General features: G+C 39.2%; 1 protein-coding gene across 1 annotated transcript in view; it reads left to right on the top strand.

Annotated features, from left to right (window-relative positions):
- Positions 1–3: 3 nt before the first annotated feature.
- RAVER2 (ribonucleoprotein, PTB binding 2) overlaps positions 4–12,487 on the top strand; it is a gene marked incomplete at its 5' end in the record, with an annotated part of 112,334 nt that continues 99,850 nt past the window's right edge. Inside the window, one exon of the mRNA XM_042783343.1 lies at positions 4–177. Within this exon, the coding sequence (XP_042639277.1) occupies positions 4–177 (174 nt within the window). The remainder of the gene's footprint in view (positions 178–12,487) is intronic.

Here is a 12,487-nt window from a genome sequence, read left to right on the forward strand (position 1 = left end):
GAAACCGGGCTGCGCTGGCCGGGCTGCACCGCCGAGGCGCGCGAGGGCGCCCGGGGCCCCGCGTCCGCCGCGCTGGATCCGGAGGAGGTAGCTGTGCGGCTGCAGCGGATGCGGCGGGAGCTGAGCAACCGCAGGAAAATCCTGGTGAAAAACCTGCCCCAGGACAGCAACTGCCAGGTACGGGAACCGGCGTTGGGGCGACGAATCCTGGGGAGCGACGGGGCAGGGCTTGGGAGGAGAAGTTGTGCCCGAGATGTCCAGGCTGGGGCTGGATGCCTTAGAGCGGTCGAGGGAACAGGAGTTGTTGCATTGATGAGAACGGCCCCTGGTTTTTGCAGAACCTCCTGGTTTCTGAACATGAAGCCACCCTACGAAGGAGGGTGACAGATAAGGAAACTGAGGCGAGGCAAGGCGAGGAGAAACAGCTCTTCCATAGTCATGGGCGTCAGGGACGCTCTTTCCTACCCTTACTGCTCTTGGGTGTGTATGGAAGGAAGGGATGGGGTAGTAACTGAAGGAAAGTGGTAGTGAGCTGTGGAGCACAGATTTGGGGCGCTGAGTATTCGATAACACCTTGAGAAGGACCAAGGTCCCCCGTGGGGTCCTCGGAACTTGAGTATGCCATGGGGAGGCAGGGTCACTGGAGAGTCAGAAGTGAGTTTTGCTCTTGCAGAAGTACAGGATCAAGTTTGTATGGAGCAACTCTCTCTGCTCAGTTTGCTGAAGCCCCGGAGTATAGAGAGCTCGCTGGACTTTGGGGAGCCATGCCAAGTAGTGGAGGATTTGTTCCTCAGTGACTCTGATGAGGCTTAAAGATAGGTTACTCTGTGTCTTTGATCCACATTAACTGTTGCTTTAAGATTAGAAGCTCTGCATCTATGTAACCTTTTTTTCTTTCTGATTGCTAAAGTTACATGCTCAGGAAAGCATGTAACTTTTGCAATCAGAAAGAAAAAAAGGTTACATATTTCTAGGAACGCTAGAAAATACAGAGAAGCACAAAGGGAAAAGTATAAATCACCCATATTCCTAACACCCACAGATAACCATTGTTAACAGTAGGTATGTATCCTTCTCTCTTTTCCTGTGCATAAGCATACATATGTTAAGTTTTACCACAAAATGGGATCCTTTCTTTGATTTTTCAGAATTTCTTAATTGTCTGGATATTCACCTATATTTCACATATAACTTGAATTTGTATATCATGTGTGTTTGGGGAGGGTGGGCTGTCCTCATTACAAGATGAGAAAACAGTGAGAACTGTTGTGTGTGTGCATGTACAGTTTCTGGTAATTGGAGAGATTTGGGCCAGTTCATCTAATTTCTTTTGTAACCAGTTTCATGAAATTGCAAGACAACTGGCTACTGACAATTTCAGGGCAGTTCTTCAATATTTTTGGGTGATATCAAGTGAGTTTTCAACTCATAGGAATCCCATGTGCAGAGTAGAACTGCCCCCTAGGATTTTCTTAGGGTCTATCCTTCACGAAAGCAGATTGCCAGGTCTTCTGTGGAGCCACTGGGTGAATTAAAACCACCCCCCTTTCAGTTAGCAGCCCAGCACTTAACCATTGCTCCACCAGGGCATCTAGTTATTCCATATGATGCGTAAAATAAAGAGACCAATGCCTCATCACTGTATAGTTAGACCTTTTATGTTGTTATTGTAACTTTTATATGCCATCGAGTCACACCCGACTCATAGCGACCCCTCCTTGGGTTTCTGAGGTAGTAGCACTATGGAAGTAGATTGCCCAGTCTTCCTTCTAAGGAGTGGCTGGTGGGTTTGAACCACAAGCATTATGGTTAGCAGTCAAGTGCCTTAGGCACTATGTTACCAGAGCTCCTGATACAGCTACTAATAATAAATATGTGAATATAACTCTATAAACCATATACATTAGGGTGAATTTTATTTCAAAATGCAATGAAAAAAATTATGTCAGCCTTATATATGCCTTCCTTCTTTCAACTCTCTCTACCGTTGTCCTCTTTCTGTGGACAATGTTTTGTCTATTTGTCTACTTCTCAGGTAATATTTTTGATGCCATCTATGTTTCCAATGGATTGATGTCATGGAAGCAACTTTCACTGCCCTTGTGAATAAAGACAGCAAAGGAGCTCAGGGAAAGGGAGGCTTGGAAGAAGCAGATGGCACTAAAAAAAAAAGAAAGAAAGAAAGAAAGAAAAGCAGCTCTGTGTGTAGATAATCTAGGAAAACAGAGATAGAGAAGTGTATTGATTTCATTTGTAGAATGCCACCTATTTTGAATATATTACCTTTCATTAATTAAAAAATATATTTAGATCCAAAATTCCTGAGAGTGTTTGTTCTTGCTTTGCAGTTGGTATATTTCTGATTTCCCATCTTAAAATAAATATAAAAGGAATTATTTAATTACCGGGTATTAGTGATGGAGGAAGCACTGGGAAATCTACTTCGTAGAGATACTGGCTCAGAATCCCAAGGAGAGTCACTATGAGTCAAATCGACTCTATAGCAGTGAATTTTTTTGAGTGATGGAGAGAGGCTTTATGAGAACTATGCAGTGATTTGTATTTTTTGGGTATTCTTCTAAGAATTTATGTTTAGCCTAAATCATAGAATTTTCTGTGAAGTAGCAAACATAAATTATAAAATGAAACTGGTGTAAAGTCTATGTCTATATGAGTCTTTACTGTCAAGTAAAGTATCTTACATTCAATGCCAAGTTACATGCTTTTTGATAGCTGAAGAGTTTCATCTAAAAGCAGGAAAAAAAGAGATGTTAGGAACTAGAGACTTGTTTCCAGACTTGTCCTAACATTTACTTTTTCTATGATAATTTCCTTAATAAAGTATCATTTTAATATGCTGAAATTTAATTTTAAAATGTAAGCAGACCAGTGTTTAATTCTGTATAGCAAGTTGGTCAAGGGTGATGTCCTTTCTATCATCTTCAGTGCTTATATTCCCTTTGCTAGTTTTCTAGTCACAATCATAGTGTAGGTGGTCTATGTTACATAAATCAATATAAATTACCAGAAAAATGTTTGCCTATGTTTCATTGACTATGCAAAGGCATTTGACTGTGTGGATCATAACAAATGATGGATAACATAGCAAAGAATGGGAATTCTAGAATACTTAATTGTGCTCATGAGCATCCTGTACATATACCAAGAGGCATCAGGAAAGGTGTCTATCAATGTTGTATCCTTTCACCTTACTTAATCTGGATGCTGAGTAAATAACCTGAGAAGCTGGACTATATGAAGAAGAATGTTGCATCAGGATTGGAGGAAGACTTACTAAAAACCTGTAATAGGCAGATGACACAACATTGCCTGCTGAAAGCAAAGAGGACTTGAAGCATTTACTGATGAAGATCATACTACAGCCTTTAGTATGGATTACACCTCAATGTAGAGAAAACAAAAATTCTCACAACAGGACAAATAAGCAACATCATGATAAATGGAGATAAGATGGAAGTTGTCAAGAATTTCATTTTACTTGGATCCATAGTCAATGCCTATGGAAGCAGTAGGAAGGAAATCAAATGACATATTTCTTTGGGCAAATGTGTTGCAAAAGACCTCTTTAAAATGTTAAAAAAAAAAAAAAAACCAAACATATCACTTTGAGGACTAAGGTGTGCCTGACATAAGCTATGATGTTTCCAGTTGCCTCATATGCATGTGAAAACTGAACAGTGAATGTAATGTGATAGTTGGAGCTGTGTGTCAACTTGGCTGGACCACAATTCTGTGTGGTTTAAGCAATTGTGATGTGGGTTATTCCCATGATGGGATCAGATGTATATGTTTTGAGTAGCCAATCCATTGCAAGGGAGTTTCCCTAGGGGTGTGGCCTGCTTCTAATATATTTATGGACATCTGGGAAAAGAGACACTCTTCTGTGGATTGGGATCCTATTGTGCTGCCTACAACTGTCTGTGAGTGAACAATCCACTCTTCAGTCTGGATCTTGGATTCGTCATTCGTTGGAGTCAACAGCCGGTATACTGCCTGCCAACCTTGAGCTTGTCAGCCCCTGTAGCTGTGTGAGTTGGGAAAAGCCTCCAGATTGACGTTTGATCCAAGAACTTGGGACTTGCCAATTTCTGTACATGTGTGAGCTGTTTTCCTAAGATAAATTTCTTTTTCTCTATATGTATATATAAGCTTTACTGGTTTTGCTTTCTATAGACAACCCAGCCAACACAGTGAATAAGGAAGACCAAAGAATTGTTGTCTTTGAATTACGGTGTGGGCAAAGAATATTGAATATGAATTGCCAGAAGAATGAACAAATCTGTCTTGGAAGAAGTACAGACAGTATACTGTTTAAAAGGGAAAATGGTGACATTTCATCTCACGTACTTTGGGCATGTTATCAGGAGGAACCAGCCCCTGGAGAAGGACATCATGCTTGGAAAGCAGAGGACCAATGAAAAAGAAGATCTTCAATGGGAGAGATTGACTTAGTGGCTGTAGCAGTGGGCTCAAATATTGCAATGATTGTGAGGATGATCCAGGACTAAGGAGTGTTTGTTCTGTTTTACGTAGGCTGTTGTGAGTCGGAACCGACTTGGTAGCACTGAACAACAATAACCAAAGCATGCAAATTTCTAAAAGCACTTAAAAGTCTTTTCTATAGATTATGTAGATTGAAAAGTTTTTATTGTTTGTGGTCCAATGAAAATAATATATACTTAAGTTGTAATATTTTATGAATGTACTCTGCAATATTTTTGTACTTTATCTTTTATCAACTTCCCTTAACAATCCTAATACCTGTTTGTTTTTTTAATAAGTGTATTTTATTGTCAACTTACTAATGAAAGTTTAACTTTATTTTGTGCCATTTATATATCACCTGGGTTAAAGCTGCATTGCTGTTAGTTCGTGTGGAGCAACTCATGGTGACCCCATAGTGAAGAATAGACCTGCTCCTTAGCGTTTTCAAGGCTATGACCCTTGAGAAACAGATTGCCAGATCTGTCTTCTGAGATGCCTCTGGGTGGGTTCAAATGTCCAACCTTCTGACTAGTAGTCAAATGCTTAACTGTTGTGCTACCCAGGGATGCCTTTAAAATTGCACATTTGCCCCTTATGAAATGATTAGTATGGGTTAAAAAAGTTACTAATTTTGTTCAATTATTAAGTAACCATGTATTTGAAATACTCAAATTCTTGCTCTTTTCCAGAAAAGAGTCTGTGCTTATGTACTTATTTATCTAGAATATCACATTCAGGACTTAAGACATTTGTAACTTTAGTTCTCAAACTGTGGTTATGTCTCTAGAAAAACCACATTACTAACTTGTCAGTAGGAGGCCAATTATTATTATTTTTTAATGTTTAAAAACTTGAGTATTTTTTCACTAAACATAGTTTTCGTTAATCTTACTCAATTTTTGGTATTAAGATTTCTAATAGCATCCCATAACTTTATTGTTCCTATGACTAGAAGACATATTAAAAGTATTATTAAGTGGGAGCTTTTAGAGGTACATATATCAAATACCTTGGGAGCTCTGGTAGCATAGTGCCTAAGGCACTTGACCACTAACCAGAAGGCTGGCGGTTCAAACCCACCAGCCACTCCTTGGAAGGACGGTTGGGCAATCTACTTCCATAGTGATACTGCCTTGGAAACCCAAGGAGGGTCCGACTCCATGGCACATAACAACAACAACATATCAAATACCTTATAGAAACGCTAGCTCAAAATGAAACCTGACACCTTTATATTACCAAGTTCTTGAAAATGTTTCACTGAATAGCTACTGTGCATTCTGTCAGACCCTGTCTGGTCTTCCTTCTCAGCTTTATTGAATCCTCCTGGCCTTGTTTTCACAGCCTCAGCTCTGGTTCAGATCCTTTTCATCTCCAGCACATTGATTACTATAACTTTCAGTTAGCCACCTACCTTCATTATGATCTCTCCTATGTATGTTTTCCCTGAGAGGTCTTTCCAGAGCATAAATCTGATCCTGTCACTCTCCTGTTTAAAGCAAACAAACACACACAACTTTGGCTCCATATTCCCACCACTGTTTCTCAAAGTTTTCTTCAAATTTACCTTTACAGTAAGAAATAACCAAAAAAAAAAACCAAACCCAGTGCCATTGAGTCGACTCTGACTCATAGCAATCCCCATTGGGTTTCTGAGGCAGTAAATCTTTATGGAAGTAGGTTGCCCTGTCTTCCTTCCACTGAGTGGCTGGTGGGTTTGAATTGCCAATCTTCTGGTTAGCAGTCAAATGCCTTAGGGACTGCGCCACCAGAGCGCCTTAACAGTAAAGAATAGTGAACTTGAATTAGCGTAATGCAAGAGTAAAATTGCTTTGACTTACATTCTTTCTGAAAAATCATATTAATTTTATATTCTACTAGTAAAATTGTATTTCTTATAAAAATACAACTTACTTAGCTCTCCTGAATTTTCTTTTTCCAAAACTTGACACTTATGGGAGGTGCACCATGTTTATCCCATAATTTTCTGTATTCTTATATTACCATAGAGTACTCAGACCTCAGTTTGAAAAATGTGATTTAAGAGAATAGAAATCTAAGAGTCTTAGGATTATGTGATCTGGCCCCTGCGTATCTTTCCAGGTATATTTCTTGTTAGTCCTGCCTTATATTCTTCCCAGCTTTATTAAGCTGTCTAGATTCTCCTAGTAGTCCCTGGGTGGTACAAATGGTTCATGCCCTTAGTGCTAACTGAAAGGTTGGAGATTCAAGTCCACTCACTCAAAGGCATCTTGAATTTCTAGAAATTGTTTATATTTGTAAAGGCCTGGCAAAAGACTTCCAGAAAAATCAGCTCTTGAAAACCCTATGGAACAGTTCGTCTCTGACACGTGCCATGAGTTGGAATCAACTCCTCAGAAACGGTTAGCTTCCTCCAAATACTTTGTTACACTGTGATTTGAATATTTATGTCTTTGGATCTTACTGCTGTGAAATGTAATTGTTTATAGGGAACATAACAATGTTGCGAGTGCTGGTTCTTATTCAGAATAGCCATTGTGTGTATGCCTATGTGTGAGCATAGTTTTTTGCAACTCTAAATTTGTAAATTCTGGTTAAGGTAATGCCCTAATACATGTTTTTATTGCGTTTTATAAATTGTTTGTATTTTATGGTTAGCCTAGTTCTGTTTCATTTTTACTGAAGTTTTAAAACAGATGACAGTGGCATTTTACTCCCTATGTCTTTTATTTTGACTATTTTCTCACATGTGTGTATGCTTGTTTTGTTTTTGTTATGTTGTCTACTTTAAAATTTGAGAGAGATTATATTGTGTAATTAGAAGAAAATGTGAAGTGCTTAGGGCTAACAGCCAGGATCAGTTATAGAAGAAACATTCTATTGTTTCACTTTGGGAATTACAGTATTATTAACTTTCATTTCAAAGCACTCAATTATAGTAGTTAATTGAGAAGGTTGATGGTTAATTCACAGGGATCCATTTGAAAGCATAGTATTATCAACTAAGCACTTTTTACAATCACAAACTATCCAATGCATTTTTAAAACCTATGAATTCCCCTTTTTTCTTTTACTTTAGTAGATAAACAATAGGATTTTCTTATATATTTTGCTTTTAACAGTGAGATTTTTTTAATATACATTATTTCTTTTCTCTAACAGTTTTTCAGTGATTATTGCCACTTTTTAAAATAGGTCAATTATTCACCACTTTTTCCTGACGGTTATTGGGATATTTTCTCATTTTGAAATTGTTTTTATTTTGTGGAAAATGCCATCTTGCTTACTTCCAGAAGTTACTTTTCTTACTTTTGCATATACCGAAACAAAACAAAACTCACTGCCATCGAGTAGATTCAGACTCTTGGTGACCCCCTCATTGGGTTTTCAAGAATGTAAATCTTTATAGAAGTAGACTGCCTTATTTTTCTTCTGTGGAGCAGCTGGTGGGGGTTCGAACCACTGACCTTTTGCTTAGTGGTCAAATGCCTTAACTATTATACCACTAAAGTACTCAAAATTATCTATTATATTTTTTTAATGTAGTTAAGCAGAACTGAATTATGGGTTCTGCTTCTCATCAGTGTATTTTATTATCCTACTCCCAAGAACACATACAAGAACTTTGAAGGCTGCTAGAGGAATATACTTCTAGATTTCTGGGAAACCACAGTAAGCTTCTGTTTTTGGCAGAAATTCTTTAAAAATGTTTCTGAAATGCTCTGAAATTCTGCTCTGAAAACACATTCAAGAAGAGGAGGAATACTGTGTAGTTAGCGTCACAATGCTATTAACAACCAGTCCAAAGACATCTTAGGTAGTATAAAGACCATTTCCCAATTAATGAATAGGTTATGTTTAGAAATTATGTTTTGGACTTGTAACATATTATTCCATAGAAAGAATATGGTAAATGATATTTAGTTTTTCAGGTTAGCATCTTAACATCAGTATAAGCTTGATGCTTCTGAAGTGTAGGGTTACATTAATGGTGTAATAGTATAAATAACATCTGATTTGTGTAGGAGCTTGAGATGCCAGGAGCAGACATTCTCCCAGCTTCAAATCATAGATGGAAGCCTCCTGTGTCTTATGGCAGAAGCTCACGAAGGAGCTGTATTTAAAGGAATTGCCCCTTAAATAATTAAGACTCAAAAAAAATCCAAGAACTTTAGGAGAGAGAAACTCTAGTGAAAGGCTGTTGGTACAAAAGAGGTCCTTGTCGCTAACCCCCTGAGTTTTGTTGCTTGATTTTTCTCTTTGTACTTCCTTATAGCCGCTGGCTTATGGAGGCTGCCAACGCTTATTTCTTATCTGTGGAGAAAACATTATGCTTAGCTCTCCTTAGCCCAGCTGACACAGGCAAATGTAGGAATATTATAAAGCAGATAAGGAAAATAAAATTATTTATAAATTTAAAGATCCTAAAGTTGTTTATCAGAAATCTTGGTCCTGTTTATATTGTTTACCTTAAGAGGTACAATTGCCTTACTCTAAGGGGAGAGTGTGCCCTGGGACAGATAACAAGGGAGAAGTGGGAAGGACCTAGCCCCGAGAACATTTGTCTGTGCTACATATTTTGCCTCTTGATCATTTGCAGAGGATAGTCCTTGGTTGCTGGGCTGAATATCTTCCATTTGCCCTCCCGATCCTCGACCCTCCTCTCTTGCTCTGTCCAAGGAGTGTAGCCTCTAAGGTGGATTGCACTAACAAAACTCTCTCATTCTCTGGTTTCTGGTTGCATTTGGCCAGTGTGAGCCACTAGTGGAAGACCGGAAGGTAGAAGAGAGAGAGATTGGAGCATTTATTCCGCCAGCTCCCTCCCTCCCAGGTTACTGTGAATTCACTGCTTCCCTCTGTCAAAGGTCTCTCGATACAACTAAACTCTCTGGGTTCTGACAACCATTCCCTTGCCTCCTCAGGCCAAGCAGTAGTAGGGAACTATTGCTAGCCCCAGGATTTCTCTACACTTTTGTAGATAATCTTTAAAAAAAGCATCTCTTTAGTTAGCTTCTGAATATGCTTTCAGTTTCTGCTAGACCCTAATACTGTTGCCTACCCAGTCTCCTTTCTTTCTCTTACCTTTCCTAGCAGTACCCAGATTTTCAGCTGAGAGGCTCCTCCTCCCCTGTCTATCAGCTATATGATTTGTGTGGGTGCTGTCTCTAACCCCCCATCTGCAGAGGTGACAAACTAATGAACAGGATTCTTTCCTTTTGCGAGATGTCTTGGTTAAAGAATGGGCAATAACTTGGTGACACTGTGGTTAAAGCATTGGGCTGCTAACCAAAAGATGGCAGTTTGAACCCACCAGCCACTCCAGGGGAGAAAGATGAGGCAGTCCACTTCTGCAAAGATTTACAGCCTTTGAAACCCTATGGGTCATTTCTACTCTGTTCTATAGGGTTGCTATGAGTTGAAATCAACTTGATGGCAATGGGTTTGGTTAGTAATGGTTGTTTCCTGGTCATAGTGATTGTTTCAGCTCAGTGTAACAGGGAAGCCTATGGCTGTAGTTTAGTGTAAGTGATTCTCTTTCTCCCCAGTGGATATGAATGCAGAGACATACAGCCTTTGTTCGTGCTGACAGTCTAAGGATAGAGCAGCCATCCAATGAAGGGATGACCTAGGGGGAGAAAAGGACGGGAGTAGGGACATTCAGTTGAAGCCCTGATCAAACTGTGTCTAAAGCTTGACCTACGTCTGGATATCATAGTTTTTATTGTTGTTGTTGTTATGTGCCGTCGAGTCAGCCCCGACTCATAGCGACCCCTCCTTGGGTTTCCGAGGCAGTATCACTACGGAAGTAGGATTGCCCAACCTTCCTTCCAAGGAGTGGCTGGTGGGTTTGAACCGCCAGCCTTCTGGTTAGCAGTCAAGTGCCTTAGGCACTATGCTACCAGAGCTCCTAAGGATACAGCTGTGGAAAAAAAAAAAAAAAGGACAAACAAGCAGTCAAATGCTTTAGCCACTATGCTACCAGAGCTCCTATCATAGTTTTGGAAGCCACTAAATTCCCTTTCTTATTTCATTTATTTGTGGTTGGATCTCATGTTGCTGTCAACCAATAGCATCTACACTAATAAAGTCTTTTAATTAAAAAAAAAACAAACATAAAATCTCAATATTGGGAGGAATGGTAGAAGACATTTAAATCTAAAACTTTTGGTCAACACATGAATCCACTTTACCTGGATTCTAGCTTATTTTTACCACTTGATTATACATTTGTTTACATAGAATAGATGTAATTTATTTCCCTGAAAGGATTCAGGATCCAATTCCTCCCCTGCAGCAACATATAGAACTTATAATATTGTCTTTTTTACCTTCTAACTTCAGTTCTTTCAAACCACTGGGTTTGTGGACATGGTTACCTCACTATCTCAGTTATTTTTCTCAGTTATTTTAAGAGATGCAATTTGTCATTGCATCTCTTAAAATGTGGCACTCAATTGAGCATGTAGTCTGGTTGAGATCTCTCTGTAATTCCTCAGGCAGAACAGATTTCTCTTTCTCTGAGTATCCATAATAACAATAATAACTTTTGTTTATTCAGTACCTACAGTTGCAAGGCATTGTACTTGGTGTTTTGTTTACATTATATTTAATCCTGATTTCAAGGCTGTAAAATAAGATTTTTGTTTTCCCATTTTATTGATAGTGAAACAGAGGTGCAAAAATGTCAAGCTATTTGCCCAAGATAATTCAGCTAGTTCCTGGTAGAGTGGAGAACTGCTGTTTGATTCAGAGTTCTACATTGTATTATAATTATAATCCTGCCCAATATTGTATTTCAAAGGGTAGGAACAGTGTAATGTTCACTTTTGTAAATCATTGATGTTTAACCTAGAATCTGACACATTGTTCCATGGGAAATGTAAAATAGAACTGGGAGTACCACCTACTTTGGTATAAAATGTTATACTTCTGTTTTAGCATTAATGTTAATGTGTCTGACATGTAGCTCTCAAAAACTCACTGCTGTGAGTCAGATCTGACTCATAGTGACCCTTCCTTGGGTTTCCCAGGCAGTATCACTAGAGGTAGATTGCTCCATCTTCCTTCTGAGGAGTGGCTGGTGGGTTTGAACCACTGGCCTTCTGGTTAGCAGTCAGATGCCTTAGGCACTATGCCACCAGAGCTCCTTGACGTGTAGCAAGCTCTCCATTTTTAGAGGAACAAGTATTGCAGTGTAAGATTGTGTTAGCTTTTTAGACAGTGAACTCCATTCAATTGTAATTATATAGTTATCTGTTTTTGGCTTATGACAGTGATGAAAGTGCTAAACCTTCTCTCCAGAAAAGTGCTAGTATTCATAGGCACACAAACATTTGCATATAATTTCAAGAGGTTCAGGCATCTCTTGTAATTTATCCTTGATCTTGTTAGGAGATTGTTAGGCACCAGGTTGACAAGTGCTGTTCCAGGCCAACATAATATTGTTCATATATTTGGGATTTCACCTGAGTAGGGACCGCTTGAGTGTATCCAAAGCTGCTTTTTGAGAATAGCCTTCATCAGACACTTCTGTGACCATGGGAGAAAGATGAGGCAGTCTGTAACCCACATTTATGTGTGGGTGGATGGTCCCCCATCTGGGAAAGAACATAACGAGGCTGCTTAATTTTCTTCCATAAAAAAATCACCCATGTCTTCATGTTTGATATAAAAACATCTTTTTCTCTGGTCTCGGAACAGTACATGATCGATGGCTTCAGGCAGTGTCTGGCACAGTGGATGCACAAAAAAATTTATTCTTAAGAGGTTTTCAAGAATTACCTTGTAGGGTAAGGTTGTTGTCACTTCTTGGTCACAGCCAGCTACCCAGAGGGACCGAGTAGTTGAACCTGTGGGCTCAGGACCATAGGCGCAGGGGACATCAAGCTCAATTGGCAAAACATACTACATAAACATTGTTCCACCTCCTACTTTGGCGAGTAGCGACTGGGATCTTAAAAGCTTGCAAGCAGCCATCTAGATGCAATGATGAGTCTCT

Source organism: Orycteropus afer, unplaced genomic scaffold (genome assembly GCF_000298275.1).
Source record: "Orycteropus afer afer isolate SDZICR_OR568_19922 unplaced genomic scaffold, OryAfe1.0 scaffold00016, whole genome shotgun sequence".
NCBI classification, from domain to species: domain Eukaryota; kingdom Metazoa; phylum Chordata; class Mammalia; order Tubulidentata; family Orycteropodidae; genus Orycteropus; species Orycteropus afer.